The 21,387-nt window shown below is 40.7% G+C and overlaps 1 protein-coding gene across 2 annotated transcripts in view; it reads left to right on the top strand.

Moving 5' to 3' along the window:
* Positions 1-21,387, top strand: part of PTPRG (protein tyrosine phosphatase, receptor type, G) — a 1,006,925-nt gene that overhangs the window by 771,243 nt on the left and 214,295 nt on the right. For both annotated transcript variants that reach the window (XM_006862095.1, XM_006862096.1), the window contains exon 6: positions 530-596. In XM_006862095.1, the coding sequence (XP_006862157.1) occupies positions 530-596 (67 nt within the window). The remainder of the gene's footprint in view (positions 1-529; positions 597-21,387) is intronic.

Consider the following 21,387-nt stretch of genomic DNA (forward strand, 5'->3'; position numbering starts at 1 on the left):
TTTCCTCTGCGCCCCCCCCCTTCTCTTGATAGGAATGTCCTGGCCTCTGTGATAAGACACTAGAAACTGGGATCCTTAGAAAGGGCAAAAGACTGGCAGAGAACAGCTCCATACTCTAGACAAAAGGGAAGAACACAGTAAACGCAATCACAAGAAGCTATTGGAATAGTCAGTCAATGATGGATTATTCTCCGATGACTTTTAATGACTTTTTAGCTGATCACAGCCTCCTTGTAATAAAACAAAACAGAGGAAAGTCTTGGCGTTGCTTTTTCAGAGTGTGCTAGGATGATGGTGGTGCTCCCGTTATAATGTATTCTGAGAAGTTTCTTTCTTTGGATTTAGATTTCCTCACTTGATTTTATTATGTCATAAATCTCCCATATTTGGTGAGAGTCATGGTGTATGTGAGACCTAAGCAGCTTGCTAGATAACATCTATTTCCCCTCTTCTTTTTAGAAGATTAAACTGAGACTGTTGTGTCTGATGCCGGAACAGATTTAACCAATCATGTTTCCTTTACATGTAGGTCAGTCCGAGGGACAATTCCGCACTGGATCCTATTATCCATGGGTTGAAGGGTGTCGTCCATCATGGTAAGTAAGCCACATGTACTTTGTTTTCTGGGATGTAAAAGGTGAGGATCGTAACCCAAAGAGGTGGGGTGATCCTGAGGAGGACAGAGGATGACACTCATTCCTCATCCACTGATGTCTAAGAGCGTGACAGCCATTATTTGATGGGTAAAGAGCCGGTCCATTTGTCACCTGCAAATGGATCTGGGTTAACAGGAAGCAATTTGTTCCTTTTCAGGTACCCCTTTGAATGCATGTGTTATAAATCAAAACACTCTGTGATGTAGCATTCATATGCGTAGCAGATGCCTAGAAGCTGCCATTTGTTGCCTCATATCCACCCTAAAAATATTCTTCTTTCTAAGTTTCTTTTCATTTATAAATTCATTGATTTGCCTCTCAGATTTAGGGAGCAGCTAATAAAAAAATAATAAAAACTTACGTAGCTGTGACAGTTCATTAAACTTGGCAGCATGTGAACAAGAATTATCAGCTACTGGGATGGAGAAGACTTCGTGCAGTGTTTCTGCGCGCTAGGCTTCCTATCCTCAGGCATAAAACTGGGCGAGAAAGCAAGATAAATGGGTCCTGTCTTTTCCAACTGGTTTTTATTGGAGGAATTTCCCTGCAAGTTTATTATCGACAATGCATCATTACCTATGACATCAGGATCCTCTACACTTCAAAAAAGTACACTTGCCGCAGTGAGCCCTGGTGCCTGGGTGTGATATAATGATTTTAATGATTTAATTAGAATTCCAGCAATAGACAGAGTATTGGGAATCATCATGAATCTCCCCTTCATTTCTACCACTGTGGAAAAATGTCTTCACACCTTGTTTTCTGGAGGGTTGTCTTTAGACCTTAGCCAACTCTGTAGAGCTTAGCAAACACTCCCCCACCTCAGTCCCTCTCATTCCCACAGAAGGGAAAGGTAGTTGTCATTATTTGATAAGAGCAAATTGTTATTGTTGTTAAGTGTCATGGCATCAGTTCTGACTCATAGTGAACCAGTGTCGGGTTTCTGAGGAGCAGCTGGTAAGTTCTGAATCATCAACCTTGTGGTTAACAGTTCACTGCAACCCTACGGCAGCACACCAGGATTCCAAAAAGCAAATTGGAGCTTGAATGAATTCTTCTGCAGTCACCGTTGTTAAGTACAGCAGGTAACAATAATACACTTAGTAACCCTAGGCATATAGGGTGACTAATAGCACCCCAGAGAGATTTGCATTTTGGGAAGTTTCCATTGCATCTTCCCAGTTTTCAATGTTCCCAATTTTCTGTGTTCCCAGTGAAGAAAACCCTCACATTGACCTTGAGAGTAGATTGTATATAACAAAAGTGGAAGTTTGGCATGAAGGTTCGGTTAGGGATCAAAACACTCTTGTCAGAAATGATTTTAACTGCCTATTCCTTTTTAATGGTAGTGGTGGTGGTTTGGGGGATGGGGAGTTTTGCACATATACCCTGGGCAACCTCTGAAGTACAATGAAAGCTGCGGTTGTGGACAGCACATAGCGTGCACTGTGACAGAGCTCTGCTCCTGGAAGATCTCCCTGAACGCCAGTTGAGTAAATTTAACCCATCGTAAAGAATATGGTTTTAGAGTTTTAACTGTAGTCAATAATGAATATATCTTACTTACCCTAACTCTCCTTCTCTTTTACCAAATACTTTGCCTTTTTGAAAACAAGCACAGCACGAAGAATTCTAAACTCTTCCAAATAGAAGAGTTTATTTTATAGCAGGAGAGCATTACTAGCCACAACATTTAAGTAGGATTTTAAGATCTACAATGATAATTGGAGGAGATTCCATATGGTAAGATAAGCAGCTGTTGTTCAGTGACATCGAGTCGGTACTGACTCATAGCGACCCTGTTGTTGTTGTTGTTGTTGTTGTTGTGAAATGCTGTTGAGTTGATTCCATAGCGACCCTGTATAGGGTTTCCAAGAAGCAGCTGGTGAGCTTGAACCGCCACCTTGCTGTTCAAATAGCTTTGCAGTCTGGTGCATTAAACCACAGTGCCCACTAGGATTCTTATGCACAAAAGAATGAAACACTGCATGGTCCTACCTCACAATTGTTGCTGCATTTGTGCCCATTGCTGCTGCCACTGTGCCGATCCATTTCATTGGGTGTCTCTCTCTTTTTCTCCGACCCTCCACTTTACCAAATATGATATCCTTCTCCAGGCACTTGGTCATCCTGACTTCCAGGGAACCTTCTGGCTGTGTTACTTCGAGATTGGTTTGTTCTTCTGGAAGTCCATAGTACTATGGATTGCCAAGATAAGCAGTGTTGTTATGTTGTTAAGTGCTGTAGAGTCAGTTCTGACCCAAAACAACACTGTTTAGAGTTTCCAAGGTGCAGTTGGTGAGATTGAACCATCAACCTTGCAGGTCAAATGACTTTGCAGTCTCGCTCATTAACCCACAGCACCACCCCAGAACTCCGCTCTTTATCATCTTGATCCCCAATTCTGAGGAAACTCAGTGTGTAGCATCATTTGGTTCATGACCTATGTGATGGCATTTTCCCTGTAGAAACCTGTTACATTGGAGATACTTTACCTGGCATTGGGAGGGTTCCAAAGATGCCCAGGATGTGGATTCAACCACACTGTCTTATTGGGAAGTCAGACAAGACCCACAAAAATTAGTTATCAACCAAAGAAGTCTACTTATTTATTCAGCAAAAATACATTGTGCTCATAGGCTCAGACCAGCCCACCTATACCTGACAGAGCAATGAAGCGACCACCCTCGAATTCTTCAGGTTGCCCAGTGTGTGTGACTCCAGTCATTGTGGTTCACTGTCAGGAAAGATCTTCCCTCACTCTAGGCAACACTGTGTCCCTCTCAGGCTTTCAGGTCTCAATTCAGCATTTTCTTCTACCAATATGAAAGAGAAATGATTAGGGCTGGATCTTGGAGAGGTGCTTGTGCTCAGTTTTCGGGCTGTTGCTGTTTTTTGTTTTGATAACCCTCAGCGCTTCTATTGTTCTTCCAAGAGAGAATGGATGTGTGAAATAGCAAAATAAGGAAAGAGAGAGAGAGAAAAAAAAAAAAAAGCGTTGGTTGGTACTAGAAACATTTTTACTTGAAGGACTTGGAAGGGATTTGAATGAGCTGTTAATTTAATGAAACATAAATGATTGTGCCCTTCACAGGGTCTCTAGTTTGAGAATGATGATGGAAATGTACAAAGGGAAAAATCAATATGGAGTTTCTGAAGTTCAGAATTGAGTATGAGTTCTGTGGCTCTGGGAATCATATTATAAATGTTAATTTTTCATTAAGTAAGTGTTTTGTTTTTGTTGTTTTTTTTTTTAAAGGAAGGCTCTAACATGTTTCTTCAGCTGAAACGCCAACAAGTCATCTGTTTGTACTGGCCAACTGTAACTGGCAGTTGGTCATTTAGACTCTCTGAGAGGCAGATGCCAGAATAGAGTTATCAGCAGTTGTTGTTGTTGTGAAGTGCTGTCGAGTGAGTTCTGACCCATAATGACCCTGTATAGGGTTTCCAAAGAGTGGCTGGTAAGCTTGGACCACTGACCTTGCTGTTCAAATGGACTTTGCAGTCCAGCGCTTTAACCCACAGCGACGCACCAGGACTCCAGACTTTATCAGTGTGAGAGTAGTTTTGGAGTGAGGGACCATCTGTAAAGGGTAAAGAGGAGAAGGAACAGGAGTGGGCACAGGGGTGTTGGGGCATTAATGTAAGTCTAACATACGTGAAAGGAGACAAGGACGATAGAAGGGCTGACTGCAGGCAGCTCTGAGAAATCTAGGCCAAGGTGTAGATTTGAACCCCCTCATGTTTTTAAAAAATACATATTTGATTATGTTTTTGGTGAAACAAGTTCCCATTCAACAATTTCTGCACACACTCATAATGTTCTGTGTCACTGGTTAAAATTCTTCAGTTTACACACCCACATTCTGGTTATTTCCTTTCTATTTAGATCCACTCCCATTCATTTGGTCTCACTGACCACCCTGTTCCTACCTCATGTTTCCTTTAGAGGATCTGTTGTCCTGTTGTGCGTTGGGAATCATGGGTAATTTTTAAAAGAGCACAGTTCTCAAGGGTAAAATAAAATTATGGACTTCTTGAACTCACTTGCTATTCAGTTGAAGGATGAGTTCAGAGGATATTTGCTGTTGAAGGTGTAAAGTATCTCAGGGATTCCTCCAGTTTCAGTGAATATGGTGATGGTGAAGTTGGCAATGATTGTGAAGTTGGCCCAGGATCAGGCAGTGTTTTGTTCTGCTGTGCATAAGGTCGCTATGAGTAGGTTCTGACTCAATGGCACCTAACAACAACAGTAAGTCTAGTCTTTGGAGATTTTGAAGTTTTGTTCTAATTTCTGCTGCTCCCTCATACACATTCCCTCCCCATCCCCATCTGTCAGGAACTGTCTGTTATACCCCAACCAGAACATTCGATAATGGCATCTGGGTACCATCTAGTTCCTCTGTTATCAAGGTCTGAGCGTACCACAATGCTGTCTAGAGTAGAGAACAAAATTAACCTGAGCTTGTCCATACGGAGTTCCATGCTGATGAGAGAGACAAATTCAAAATGTTATTAATGAAGCAGATGGGGAATGACAAATCAACTCCAATTGGGGAGTTTGGAGAAAGCTTCTTATAGACAGTGACGAGTTAAGACCTAAAGCGTGAATAGAGATTACGCAGGCAGAGGAAGAGTAAGGAACAGTGGTCATGCAGGTGACTGGTGATCACCAGTGTTTTGTCCCACAACACCACACCAGGACTCATAAGCAATAGATGAAAGCACCAAAATGCATTTAATTGAATATTGTATTTATGCTACTGTTAGCATTTACTGGAAGAATAAGAGTTAAATTAATTCTGTTCAACATTGTGAATTCTGTTCATGCATTCACTTGATCCTAAGTCCTTCCTGAGTATAAGGCCAGCGCTCAAAGATAGCCAGGCATGATAGAAATATTGGCCTTCTTATTTAAATAGCCAATTTTATAAACAACCTATATATATATATGAATTTGTGTAGAAATATGGATGATGTTAGATACCATTGAGTTAGCCCCAGTCATGGCAACTGTGGACCAAAAAGCTGACCAGTCTTACACCAAGCCAGTAGTTGTTTTAGAATACAATATAAAGGCATTGAGACCCTCACCCACAGCCTCATGTGGGTCATCTGTAGGAGGCCATTGTTATAGTTTTGATAGGCAGTTTGTGCATAGTGATGATTTAGTTGCTGAGCATTGTCTTTTTGCCCCTCTTTGCCATCCTGGCTTTACTGTCATTGTCCTCTCTGGTTGAATGTGTCACCTTAGTGAGCAGGAAGCCTTCTTTTTTCTTCAGAGGAAGTGTGATACGGATGGTTACAAATTGCTTCAGACATGATGAAATCCTCTGTATAGGTCCTCCCTACTCAGGCTCTTCCGAGAAAGCTATCAGTGAAAGTACAAATAAATTATCTCTTGCGAGAACCCTTTTATTAACATCACAAAATGAGGCTCATGTAAGTGTTTCTCGTCACAATTCAGCAGTGGATAGTTGAGCTATGAGAAGATGAAAACTTGCTTTGCAGAATACCTTCATGTGGCTTCCTTTTGGGGTATTTTTCACCCCTTTTGTTCCCTATACAGGGACGCTCATCATCTACTCACCATATCTGTGAACAGAGTCGTACAATATTAAGTGCTGTCTGAGTCGATTCTGACTCATATCGAACTGTATAGGGTTTCTGAAGAACAGCTGGTGGGTTTGAACCACCGACCTTGAAGTTTAAACCAAGCTTGTGGTCTAGTGCTTTGTCCCACAGGCCACACCAGGATTCCAGAGTAGTTGGAGTCTTCTCCGTGTTTTCATGTAGGGGTAAAGGCTGACACATCTGTTCTGTATTTTTGTTTATGCCACGTCTCATCTTCCTAGATTATGCTTCCTAGAATAAAGACTAGAGTCCCTGGGTGGTGCAAATTATTAATGTGTTTCATTGCTAACCAAAAGATTGGAGGTGCAAGTCTCAGACAAAGGCCTGGCCATCTACTTCCAAGAAATCAGCCATTGGGAACCCGATTGAGCAGTTCTACAGTGACACATATAGGATCACCATGAGTTGGGATCAAATCAGTGCTAGCTGACTGTATCTCCAGACTGGGTATATAGTTGCCACATGGGCCACAGGTATACTATTTAAATAGAAACCTGCATGCACCAAGGTTGTGGCTGCTGGAACTTAGACATAGTGCTGCATTGATACAGGTGGACCAGCCCCACCCGTATCTGTGAGTGGGGCTGTTCCTGTTGAAGTTACATGTATCCTTTACCCTCCCACCCAGCAATTCCACACTTACACACACACATACATATATATACTCCAGAGAGCTGTTCATAGATAAGACTTACATATAGAAAGTAATTCCTAATAGCCTAAAACTGGCAACAGCCCAAATGTCCATCAATAGGAGAGTAGATACATAAATTGTAGTATGAGGGTGAGTCAAAAATTTCCCACACTCTGGTTATATTAAAACGCCCATCTGCATCCATGACAGATGACAACATTCAGTGTGTATGTGAAATGATTCTGTCGAATACACAAGTAACAGTGGGACATGTGGCGAGTCATTTGCAAATCAGCCATGGCTCTACCTATGAAATAATCCAGGACAGACTTGGGTTTCAAAAAGTTTGTGTAAGATGGGTACCGAAACAACTCATGAAAGAACATAAACAGAAGTGTTTGCCTATTTGCAAACAAAATTTGGACTGATACTCAAAGGAAGGTAAAAATTTCTTTAAAAAACAGTCGTTACTGGTGATGAGACATGGTTTCGTCACCACAAGCATGAGAGTAAATGGCAGAGTATGGAATGAAAACATCCTCAGTCACCAATCAAGAAAAAGTTCAAAAGTCAACCAACAGCTAGAAAATGGATGCTTACAGTTTTCTGGGACTTTCTAGGGCCAGTATCAGGGAAAAGGTTAGATTACATGAGATGCTCACTGAAGAGCTGAAGTCTAAATTTGGGAATAAATGCAGAGGACTGCTATCCCAGAGTGTTTTGATTTTGCATGATAATGCACGTCCACACATCTCTGCCAATGCTGTTAACACTGCAGAAACTTCATTTTGAGGTGTTAAAGCATCCTCCCTATATCACTGATCTTGTTCCATTGGACCTGTTTGGTCCCCTGAAAGCAGCCCTACATGGACAAAGGTTCACCTCTGATGAAAAAGTGAAGACAGCGGTGCATTTGTGGCTTGCAGCTCAGCCTAAAATAGTTTTTTTTTAATGGAATATGAAAGCTTTTTGAGAGATGGACAAAGCATATTGAACAACAAGGAGATTGTGTTGATAAATGATGTTTTTGTCTTTTCTAGAAGATTCTAAAAGCTGGTTTCAAAAGTGGGCATGGGGCAAGGGATATCATTGCTGACATCACATGGATTTTGGTTGAAAGCACAGAATATAAGAAAGATGTTTACCTGTGCTTTATTGTCTATTCGAAGGCTTTCGATTGTGTGGATCATGACAAACTATGGACAAACTGTGGAGCATGAGTATTCTGGAATTCTTCATTGTGCTCGTGAGAAACCTGCACATAGACCAAGAGGCATTTGTTCGAACAAAACAAGAGAACATGGAATGGTTTAAAATTAGGAAAGGTGTGCACCAAGGTTGTATTCTTTCACCATACTTAATCAACCTGTTTGCTGAGCGAATAATCCAGGAAACTGGGTTCTATGAAGAAAAACCAGGCATCAGGATTGGAGGAAGACTCATTAACAACCTGCGATATGCATACAATACAATGTTGCTTGCTGAAAGCTAAGATGATTTTAAATACTTAACGGATGAAGGTTAGAGATCATGGCCTTTGGTATGGGTTGCACCTCAAGTAAAGAACACAAAAATCCTCACTGCTGGACCAATAAACGACATCCATGTAAATGGAGAAAAGACTTCATTTTTCTCAGATCAACCATCAATACTCAGGGAAACAGCAGTCATGAAATCAAAGAACATATTGCATTAGGCAAATCAGCTACATAAGACCTCTTTAAAAGTGTTCAAGAGCAAAGATGTCAGTTTGAGAACTAAGGTGCGCCTGACCTAAGCCATGCATATGCATGTGAAAGTTGGACTGTCAGTAAAGAAGACCATAGAAGAATTGATACATTTGAGTTATGGTGTTAGAGGAGAATATTAAAAGTACCCTTGACTGCCAAAAGAATAAACAAATCTGCTTTGAAAGAAGTACTGCTACACTGCCTCTTGGAAGCCAGGATGGCCAGACTTCATCTCTCATATGTTGGCTGTATTATCAGGAGGGACCAGTTCCTGTAGAAGGATACCATGTTTGGTAAAGTGGAGGTTAGGAGAAATAGAGGGAGACCCCCAACTAAATGGATTCTCACAGTGGCAGCAGCGATGGGCTCAGACGTAGCCAACAATTGTGAGGATGTCACAGTACCAAGGCAGTGTTTCATTCTGTTGTGCATAGGGTTGCTATGAATGGGTACCAACTCGATGGCACCTAACAAAAATAACAACAACAATCAAAGTTGATTAAAATTATTTCTAGTCATGTTGGTATTGTTCAGTGCTGTCGAGCTGGTTCCAACCCATACGGCCTTGTATAGGGTTTCCGAGGAGCGGCTGTTGAGTTTGAACCGGCGAACTGGTAGTTCAGACAACTTTGCAGTCCAGTGTGTTAACCCATGATGCCATACCGTAGCATGGATAAATTTTGACTCACCCTCATATAGTCATACAGTGGATTACAGGCATACCTCGTTTTATGGAGCTTTGCCGTTTTGCACTTCACAGATACTGTGTTTATTACAAAGTGAAGGTTTAAAGCAACCCAGCATTGAGCAACTATATTGGTGCTATTTTCTGTGTGTCACATTTTGGTAATTCTCAAAAAATTTCAAACTTTTTCATAATTCTGTTGCATATTTAATAGACTACAGTATAATGTAGTACATATGTACATATGTAAATATTGCATATACTGGAAAATTTATGTGACTTGCGATGATCACTCAGGAACTACTTATTTACAGAGGAAATAATAAGTAGATATAATAGATACATAGATTTTTTTATTTTTTTTTTACTGTGTAGTTCCTTTTATGTAAACTTTAAGAACAGACTAAACCAATTCATGTTGCTAATAATCAGAATAGTGGGCTGAGGGGTGTATACTGAATGAGAAGGGACACAAAGGAATTCTCTGGGGTGTTATAAATATTATAAATATTTGACCCCATGTGTATCAAAGTAGAACTGTGCTCCAAAGGGCTCTCAGTGGTTGATTTTTTACAAGTAGATCCCCAGGTCTTTCTTCCAAGGCTTCTTTTCTCTTGGAGGACTCGAACCACCAACTTTAGGTTAGCAATGAAATCTATTAGCTGTTTGTACCACCCAAAGAATCCATCCAGTAAAGCTCATATATCCACTACCACTGAGCTGATTCCAACTCATAATGACCCTGTATAGGGTTTCTGAGGCTGTAGATCTTTATGGGAGCAGAAAGCCTCATCTTTCTCCTGTGGAGCAGCTGGTGGGTTTGAACTGCTGACCTTGTGGTTAGCAATCTGTTGTTTATCCTACAGTGCCACCATTTCCGCACTAATTTCTCAAGATAAATATATCCACAAAACTTTAAAAATATATATATGGTTGTTGTTATATACTGTGGAGTCAGTTCCGACTCGTAGAGACCCTGTACAGGGTTTCTGAGGCTGTAAATCTTTTCAGGAGCAGAAAGCCTCATCTTTCCCCCATGGAACAGCTGGTAGTTTCACACTGCTGACCTTGTCCGATTCATAACCGCCACGCTACCAGAGCTCCTTTTATATATATCTGGTAGCACCCACCAGATAGTCATATATTTTTAATAACCTGACAGTAGCACGTGTTGGCAAGGATATGGAATGTCAGAAACTCTCATGTATTACAGACGACAGTAAGTTAGTACAACAACTCTTTGAAAAACAGCAAGCATAAGTCCAAGTATTATAAAATATGTGTTTTTCTATGCTATGTTTTCCTAATTGCCCAACTCCGGCAATGACTCAAATGCCCATCGTCAGCAGGCTGGACAAATGCAATGTAGTGTAATCAAGCAGTTGGACACTCCTGGTGTGGCATTGTAGGGTCAGCACTAGACTGCGAATCACAAGGTCAGTAGTTCAAATCCACCAGCAGCTTCTCAGAAACACTATACCGGATCATTGTGAGTCAGAACTAACTTGACGGCACTTAACAACAACAACATAATTATGCAGTAGAGTATTTTGAGAAAGAAGTAGACTCCATGAAACATCATGGGTGCATCTGAGATGATAAATTTGAACAGGGTAAGATAAGAAGAACACAACTGTTCTTCAACATAAAGTTCTAAAGAGAGAAAACCTACTGTATTTTGGGAGATAATAGGCAGATGCATTTAAAGTACATAACATGTGTAGACAACTAGCCACACAAATGTTTTCTGGTTTGTAAAAGCCAAGTAACACATGTATTATTTGCAAGAGACTACGGTAATTTATATTGTGTAAAGATGCATATGCAAGAAGAAAAATTAAAAGAAAAGTAAAGGTCTTTTCAAAATTGTTAGTGGTAGATAGTTTTGTGATGAGAGAGGGAAGCAACAGTCTCCTCTTTTTCTGGGTGGTGGTTACATTGGGGTTCACTCAATGTTTATGTTGCCCCCACCTTTCCACATGTGTCTTATATTTCACAATCAAAGAAGATAGTAATTAGCAGTCGCACAGAAGGGATTCAGACATTGCTTTCTTCCCGGATGCATCAGGTACCAAGTGACCTCACAACAAGCAGAGAAGGCAGTGACAGCATTTCTTTACTTTCTTTCTTTTTCATTTGTTTTGTTAACATTTTACCATAAGTACACCTGGCAGGCTGTTTGTTCACTCTGTAAATTGATTGCAGGCCAAAGAAAGGACTGTGGCTGCCTTGGGATTGTATCACTAAGAGATGACTTTGGAAGCAAACAACTACTTTTGGAATTTAGCAAAAGGAAGTGAGAAAGAAAGGGGGTAGGCTGTCAGGGGATATGTCTATAAACAAAAGACTTCTCACAGCCATTGTGCCTGAACTAAACCTGGAGCCCCAAGGCCTATTAGGCATCACGGAATCTTCCAGAAACCCTCTGAAAAGGCAAGTGATATATGCAAAGACTGGATGTCTTGTCCTAGGGTACCACCTGGATGAGTGACCCTGTCTAGAACTGAACCAAAGTCTTTTTGACTTCAGCTGTCTGGTGTCACTCTTATCCCTCTCCTGCCTGTCATTCATGAGGGTCAGCACCTGCTTCCTTCAGTCTTGAATGAGGCTTATCATCCAGGCACTGCTAAAGGAGCGAGTAATTTATAGAGACTACAGTAATTTATATTGTGTAAAGATGCATATGCAAGAGGAAAGATTAAAAGAAAATTAACGGTCATTTCAAAATTGTTAGTGGTAGGTAGAACGTTTAACAGAACCATAATTTGTCTTTGTCACTCCACTGCCATTATGATCATCTCTGGCATATAGGTCCTCAGCATAAACTGTCTGAGACCAAATTGCTGGCGTTTCAGAAAAAAAATACCTTGCATAGACTGTAAGAGAAGACAACAAATCACAGAACAAGGGGAATGGAGTGAAATTAAAATATTAAGATAAAGAGAGGAGTAGGTGTCATTCTAATGAGCATCAGGAAGATGGAGAAGAGATGAGTTGATGCAGTTTGAGGGGTTCTTGCCTGTTTTATTTGTGTGGGTGAACTTCAAACCCTTTTAATCACATATCCATCTACCCTTGTGTCCATTGATTGCCTAATAAGTAGTACATCAAGGTGCTGAAGGTAAAATGATGAATGAGCTGTGGTGTCTGCCCTTGGGAACTTTTAGTGTCGTGGAGGAATCTTTTTTTATTTATGGATTTTGCCCTTGCCTTCTTGTTGCTGAAGGTCAAAACAACTATTGTTATTTGCCTGAAAAGTAAGCTCATGTGATCACACGAATTGGCAGTTAGACCTTTGGAATGAGCTTTTATAAAAACTCAACATTATGGAATAATAGTATAGAAAGGGAATTTTGTTATTTATTTGCAATTTGAGTATTGGGAGCACAACTAAGCAAGGATTCTAAAATAGTGCTTTAGGGTTCAAGCTGGCCTGCATTTGAATTCTGGTTCTCCAGCTTGACAGCTGGGTTTGAGCTGCACAACTTAACGTAAATCCCTATGAGCCTGAGTTTCCACTTCTTTAAAATGAGAATAATGAAACTACCTGCTATGCAAGTATTATTAAATACATTGTGACAGGATACACATGAAGAAGGAATGGTTTCTGGCATAGGTCAAATCTGGCCCCCTACCTGTTATTATAAATAAAGTTTTATTGGAACATAGACACATTCATTCATTTACCTATTGTCTATGACTGCTTTCACACTGTAACAGCAGAGTTGAGTATTTGGGACAAGGAGACTATCTGGGCTACAGAAGTTTTTAACAGAAAAAATTTACCAACTCTTCATCTAAATTATAGTTGTTGTTTGTTGTTGTTGTTAAGTGTCATGGAGTCCATTCCTACTCATAGCGACCCTGTATAGGGTTTCCAAGGAGCCGCCGGTGAGTTTGAACTGCAACCTTGCAGTACAAACCTGCCTTGTGATCCAGTGCTTATCTTATAGAGCCACATCAAGACTTGTTATTATAGTAGCTTTTCTAATAGTGGTATCTTCAGCCAATGGTTTGTTTAATAGGTGTTGCTAGGAATTGTAAAAAGGGTCTTCTTTTTTTTTTAATTTTTATTGTGAATTATGTGATAGTTTACATGGAAGAACATTAGTTTTACATTCATTCTATCTTATATCATTTCGTTGCTATGGTTACAATCCGCTCCATGCATCATCATCCAACCAAAGGGTATACCCTACAAGCCTGCCCCCCAGGTCGTCAGCGCACAGCTCCTCTCCCTCTCTGTGTCTAAAGACCCCAGCTGCTCCATCTTTCCATGTCATCGTCTCTGCCTCCATCCGGAGAAGGCATCACTGCTTCTCTGGGTAGGGTCCCGCTCTCCGCTCTTCTCCCTTCATGGTCCCAGGGACCTCGCTCTTAGACTGAAAAGTTAATCACTCCCCTCCTTGCTACAAAACGTCTACCTTAAAAAGGGTTTTCTTGAGGACAATTTAAATATACATTCAGGTCATTGAAATTACTATATGTGATAAACGTTATAGACTTGGGATTCAATTTTTATCTTGCCGTATCATCATGCAATCAAAATGAATTTCAACTGAATTAATAGGGGTTTTGTTTTCATGTTTACCTTAAAGAAATAAACCATTCTGATTTTTCTTTTCTTTTCCAATGGGAAAACTACATTATCTCAGCTCCCTGGTAGTCTTGAACGTATTAATTAATACGTGGCAAAACTTCCCCTTTGAAGTTTCTGTTTCCAGCATTTGATTACAAGGGTGTTTCCTAAAGCGTGCTACAAATATGCCCCACTGTGGTCTTGACTAATTGGTTTGTGTCTGCTCTGGATTCAGGAAGGCCAGATGCTTATCTGAACACTTTTGATCTCAGAATCTTCTCCAAGCAGCCAGACTTAAGCGATTTTCCCAGTTTCCTGTATTTCAGCTCCTCACAACCACAGCCACAGATGCAAGATTATTTCCATACCTTTTCTTAACCCAAGCCAGGAAATGGGATGCTGTGCCGACTTCTATTTTATTACTAATAGTATTGTTAACAATGGTGTTAACACATAAAAATACTTCAAAAGTGATGCCTTTTGAATTTGAGACCAGTTCTCATTTGGCTAGCTTTGTCAGTATTTTATCTTTTAAAAACAGGATTATAGGAGTTTAAGGAACTGCCTTTTCATGAGATCAGGACCGACTCCAAGGCACTTAACAACAACAACAACTGAGCATTTATGGTGTAGTGGGAAGTAAAGACAGTGTAAAATTATGTTTCTGGTATCTACTGTAAAAGTCCTTGCTAAAGTCTTTGGGACTGCCTTTGCAGCCATTGCTATGTAGTAGCTAAGCACAGAGACTCTGGGAAAATCATTTAATTGTTTGGTGATTCACTTTTCTCAACTGTGAAATGAGGTAATAGTAAACTAGTTGATCCAAAGTGTGTCTCTTGTTGTTAAGGGTGCCTTCGAGTCAATTGCAATTTAAGGCAATGATACAGTAGAACTTCCACCATAGGGGCATTTTGTTTATTTGTTTGTTACTGTAATCTTTATGGTAGCAGATTACCAGGTGTTTCTTATGTAGACCCACTGGGTAAGTTAGCAGCCAAGGGGCCTGACCATTGTGGTCCTAAAACCCAATTGGATTGCCCTGAGGCTTTGATGACTTACTGTTTATAACTCTGTTTGGCATGTGGGAAGCCCTCAGGGTTAGCTGCTAAAAACCACCCCCATCACTTACATCATTGTTGTGATTTGTTGACTATAAAGTTAAGTACAGAGATGTGAGAACAGGCAACCATTGTAGGACTCTGAATTTGGCCTCCATCACTACCTGTTTTTTGAAATGGAATTTATGTTGCTTAAATGACTTGAACCATGTTGTCGTTGTTGTTATGTGCCGCTGAGTTGGTTCTGACTCATAGCAACCCTGTCTAGGGTTTCCAAGGCTATAAATCTTTACGGAAGCAGAAAACCTCATTTTTCTCCAGCTCCACTCAATAGCTGGTGTAGTCCAGTGCATTAACCCACAACACCACTCTTCTTCATTGAACCAGACCATGAAGATATGAGGATGGTGAGAAAGGTCAGTTTTGGTGGCAGGAACATGGAACCAGGTGAAAGGAAGCAGCAACGTCTCATTTGGTGAGCCCTGTGTGTGTAGTTAACCCTGCCTGGATGTTCTGCTCCTACAGTGTTATTTAATCTCAGCAGAAGCTTGTTGCGATGGGAATTCTTAATTCCATGTCCCAAATGGGTAAGCCAAGGTTCAGAGAGAAGCTGGCTAATTATCCTACCATATGCAGTGAAGACCTGGTGTGGTGCTGTAGGATAAGCAAAGTCGGTAGTTCAGACCTATTAGCTGCTCCTCAGAAACCCTATACACGGCTGCTATGAGTTGAATCAAGCTGGACAGCACTTAACAACAACAATAATGCAGTGGAGACAAGGTTTGAACCCAGTAGTATTGGGCTTTGAAATGAAATGCATCACCTTTCCACACTGCTAGACCAGTCTCTGTTTTCAACATTAATTAATATCTGATTATTGTAAAAATAAACCATTTGCTTCTTATGTGCCTGTTACTGCTCCATCAGCAGGGTCACTTATAGGTGAAAGAATGTGTGCACTGTGTAAGTTCCGTTGCAGCCATGTAGGGGAGAGAAGCGACGAGTGTCACTGTTGAGTAATAATATTGGGTTTTTGTCACTGTATTTCTCTGTATAATTTAAGTGTCATGTTCATTTCCTTAATTGTCAACAAGTCTTTGTGATTGTTGTATATTCTCTCCTTGGAAGTATTAATGTCAACATACATTTCATTCTAACAATAGCCCCTAAGTCAAAATGCCACAGTTGGCCATCTGAAACCACCAATAAAGTCAAAGAAGCTAGATCTCTTCAGATCAGGTTAAGCCATGTATTTGATGACCTTGGAATACAGGAATCTAAGTTATCGAGTTGGCTTTCTCCATCTCAATCTGACTTTGCTCAGAGCCCACAATAATACTTGTTATTGTTGTCCGACTCAAAGTGACATTGTATAGGGTTTCAGAAGAGCAGCTGGTGAGTTTGAATCGCCAATTTTGTGGTTCAAACAGATCTTGCGGTCCAGTGCTTATCCTGTGTTGTTGAGTCAGTTCCAACTGATAGCAAATCTATATAGGATTTCTAAGGAGCAGTTGGTGAGTTCGAATCACCAACCTTGTGGTTCAAACCAATCCTGCAGTCCAGTGTTTTATCCCATAGTGCCACGTGCCATAATTTGGGCCTCTGGACTGTGTACATACCTACTGTCTACTGGTAGAGTTTCACGGTCAAAAATTAGTTCCCAATCAATGGTAACTCCTCTCTATGCAGGGTGATATGGATGGGCAACTTAGATATTGGCTACCTAAAATTGTTGTTGTGTTGTTGTTAAGTGCAGTGGAGTCGGTTCTGACTCATAGCGACTCTGTACAGGGTTCCCAAGGGGGGCAATAAAGGCTTGAAATGACTGGCTTACAAGGTTTCAAGGGGGAGTTTAGTTTAATAGTGTGTATGGGAAAAAAGAGTCGCCACTGAATAGTTGGCTCTGTCTATATGGCTCTGGTTAAAAGAGATGGGGCTAAGATTCTTAAGATTCAATAGCGAGTAACTGTTATCACTAATTGTGACAGAGTAATTGCGACTGTCACAATTGTAAAGGTAGAAGTTTTGTAACAAAAACAGGGGAGTAGTTAATCTTACAGTCCAGAAACAAAGGACCCTACGACCATCAAGGGAGAAGAGCACAGCAGAATGCAGGACCTTATCCAAAGAAGCAGTGATACGAGAGATGGAGGCAGACATGGGGACATGGAGAGAGGGAGCAGTTGAGGACTCTAGATTCATGGAAAGAGAGGGACTGAGAGCTGGTGGCCAGGAGGCAGACTTGCAGAACATGCCCTTTGGTGGTTTAAATTATTATATATGCCTGAGTGTTGAAAAAAAAAATAAAGCTAAAGTGATGGTACATGGAGAGTATTATAATCATTGTAATGAAACAAGGTGTATGATTTGTTGAATGTAAAACTGATGATCTGCCCTGTAAACTTTCACTCAATCCACAATAAAAAAACTTTAAAAGAAAAAGACATTTTAAAAAAAGGCTCCAAGACCCTCCCTCATCAGGTGTTTTCTCCCCATACTGCTGCTGCCTGAGTCAAAATGATAATGCTTATTGCTATCCTGTTAAAAACTATGGTTTTCACATACGAAAGAAACAAAACAAAACCCACTGCCATCAGTCAATTCCAACTCATAGTAACCCAATCTATGGCGGAGTGTAATTGCTCCTTAGGTTTTCCAAGATTCCATCTTTATGGGGAGCAGACAGCCTCATCTTTCTCCTATGGAATGGCTGTTGCATTTGAACCACCAGCCGGGTACCTTCCAGTGTCTGGCCCACAGAGCCACCAAGATTCCTTCACATAGGAGCAGGCATGGCCAAATGTTTTCTGTGAAAGGTCAGATAGTATATACTTTAGATTTTTCAGATTATACATTGTCTGTCTGCAGTCCTATCACAAAAGTGGTCCTAGGTAATGTGTAGACTAAGGATTCTAACTGTGTTCCAATAAAACTTCATTTATACAAATGGGCAGTTGTTATTGGTGTTAAATGCTGTTGAGTTGGTTCCAACCCATAGAGACCCTGTGTAGGGTTTCTGAGGAGCCGCTGGTGAACAAACAGCTTTGCAGTCTGGCACATTAACCCACTGCACCACACCAGTACTCCAAACAGGCTATACGCTGTTTGAACACTTTTGACTTAATTGTTACTTAGTGATTTGGTTTCACAGATTTTATTTAGTCACAAAGAAAGGGCCTATGGAGCCCTGGTGTGGCACTGTGGGCTAATGTGTCAGACTGCAAAGTCATTTGAACTGCAACATCGGTGATTCAAGCTCACCAGCTGCTCCTTGGAAACCTTATATAGGGTTGCTATGGGTCAGAATCGACTTGACAGCACTTAACAACAACAACAAAGATCCTATAACTCGATATTGTTGTTTTAAAATGCTGTCAAGTCGGTTCCTACTCATAGCATCCTTGTGTAGGGTTTCTAAGGAGCGGCTGGCGAGTTTGAACTGCCAACCTTGTAGTTAACTGTCCAGTGCTTGTCCTACAGCTCCACACCAGGACTCCTATAATTCTGAAAGGCATGGAAATTCTGAATGGAGCAAATGGTTAAGCACTTGACTATTAATCAATAGGTTGGCAGTTTGAAACCAATGTAAGACACCTCAGAAGGAAGACCTGGTGATCTGCTTCCTAAAGGTCACCATCTCAAAAGCCCTATGGCATATAGCTGTACTGTGCAACACGTGGCGCTATCACGAGTCTATAGCAAGTGGTACTGTATGAGGGAATTCATATTTAATGGAGTTTGCCCATGGTCTCTTTGAAGCCTTGTTGTGTAAGGCACTGCTGCGCTGGGTTAAGGGAATACAGTCAGGAGGTAGAGTCTTTCTGTGCTAGAACCGGGGCCTCCTAGCTGTAGTGTGAGACCCTACACGGCACAGCCCTATGACCTGGGGGATTTCTCAGCTTCCTTCAGAATGTTGAGGCTTACTTCACAAGGTTGTTGTTGTTAGGTACTGTCGAGACAGCCCTAACTCATAGCAACTCTGTATAGGGTTTCCGAGGAGTAGCTGGTGAGTTTGAACCATCTACCTTGTGGTTCAAACCAACCCTGTGGTTGAGTGCTTTTACCCTACAGAGCAACACCAGGACTCAGTGAAGGGTTGATTGAGGCTGGAGAACCTCGTCTTTACACACATGTGAGTCGATCCTGCTTCCTGACCCACTGAGCACCCTTCACTGTGGTCACATGAAGACCCTGAGCCCAGCTTCTGGTATATGCATAAAGCAGACAGGCATTTTGACCTGAATGGTGTTGAGTCATATTGGTGTCTTCTTTCGTCAGTTCTGTTTAGTGGTGTGTTAGATACCACTATGTGCTTCTGTAAACCAAGCAGTAGTTTTCCTTATCTAGTAAAGAATGTCTTCCTTGAGCATTGTGCTTTGTTAAGAACTACCTATATGAAGTTAAAGTAGTTAGGATTCTAAGGGGCAGTAGGTTCCTAGTAATGAAGAAAAGCATTAATTGCACAATTTGAGGAATATAGCCAGTGTACAGAATTGCACATGTAGACAGTGTTACATTGGCATGTGTTCTGTGTCCAAACGAACAAATCAAAGCATTTAAAAATGAATTAAGAAATAGATACCACTTCACAATTTTTAGCCAAATTACAGATGGTATGTACCATAAGCTGACTTTTCCCCCTAGGATTTGTAAGATTTGGGGCTCCTACTCTTTCTCTCTTCATTCTAGTTACGCAATACTAAGTACTGACTTTAACCTTTGTTTGCAGTGTTCTTCTGTATACATAGTCACAGGACAGTAGGTTTTGAATCATACAACTTTAATTAGCTTAATGAAGTACCCCCAAAATAGCTATTTTCAAACAGTGGTCTGGGTAGAACTCATTGCAAAGTGAGTCATCAAATGTGACTTATGTTCTTAATAGCTGAAGCCAGCCATGATAAGAGTCATGCAGAAGCATTCCAGAGAGAATGAAGAGACAGTGCAAAGGCCCTGGGGTAGGTAGGATTTTTGCTTGGTGTGATCATGGGACAGCAAAGAGGCCTATGTAACTGTATGTTAAGAGTCAGAAGGTAGAATCAGAGGAGGCTGTAGAGAGCCATGGATAGTCCCTGTAGGAACTGGATACCCCAGACCCATGGCATCAGAATTTTCATTTAAACAAATTCTGGGTGATTTGCATATACAGTACAGTTTGAGCAACACTCCCATAGCTCTTGGTCCTGTGTTTAGAGTGACTTTATGCCCCACTCTGTTCACTGTCTTACCTCCCCTTCACTCCCCAGCATAAAGTAGCAAGCCAGCCCTGCTCCCATGTTCATAAGTGTTTGGAGAAAAGTTAGTAGCTTTTTTCTATAAAGATTTTTTTTGGAAACCCTGAAGAAATAAAACACTCATTGTATGGAGATAACTTTCCTAGTGTTTATGTATCCCAAATGCTTCCCTAAGTGGGGAAGTTTTCTTCCATTAGAGATCTCAACATTCCAGTGTAATGCTTTCTTCATTGATGCGTGTGTGAGTGTTTCTGTGTGTATGACCTGTGTACAGTTTGTGTGTCTAGGTATGTATGTATATATAGGTGCGAATGGAGTTTCTGGGTAGTGCAAGCGGTTAAGTACTAACTGCTAACCTAAAGTTTGGCAGTTTGAACCCACCCAGAAGCACCTGTGAAGAAATGTCTGACAGTCTGCTTCCAGAAGGTCAGAGCCTTGAAATCCCTATTAGAGTACGGTATTACTCAGTATGCATGAGGTTGCCAGGGGTCAGAATTGACTTGACAGCAACTGGTTTCGGTTATGTTTTGTTTTATTCTGTGTGTGTGGTTGTGTGTGTACGTGCATTCAACATTATTCCATGATTCGGTTACTGCACAGGTCTCTTCTATGTGTTGATTCTTCCTCCTATTGTAGAAAGGGCTTTCTTTTTTTCCTATATAATCAAAGCATTGAAAATATTAGGTTATTAACACACTGAAAAAAATGCAATCAATCAGATGATTATCACTTAATGTTTTAATGATCACATTTTTAATCCAATTATGCATGTTTGAATCTTTCAAATTTTCTTTAATTAAAAATTGCCTCCTGGCAGTGCTATCAGAAATATGAAATAGAACAGAATTGAGCCAGATATAATTTAATGTTGAAAGGAAACTGCAAGGGTAACTGGGCGTAATGGTTGACCATGACTTTAAAGCCTTGAGACAAAATTCCCTAATTGATAAGAGAAATTTAATCATCTTCAGATATACTCCGTTTGCATTCAAATAAGGTCTTTCTTTTTCTAAATAAACCTCCCCTAGTTGATTATGCATATTGTCGTTCAAAATCCTTAAAAATGAAGACAGAGTTGGGTGAAATGTCGACTACTTAATACAGTGTGTATTTAATATAAAAGTCATACATTATTCATTTCCCCAATTTGAATAACTTCGAATTTAGCATCCCTGTT

This window comes from Chrysochloris asiatica, unplaced genomic scaffold (assembly GCF_000296735.1).
Source record: "Chrysochloris asiatica unplaced genomic scaffold, ChrAsi1.0 scaffold00046, whole genome shotgun sequence".
Lineage (NCBI taxonomy): Eukaryota > Metazoa > Chordata > Mammalia > Afrosoricida > Chrysochloridae > Chrysochloris > Chrysochloris asiatica.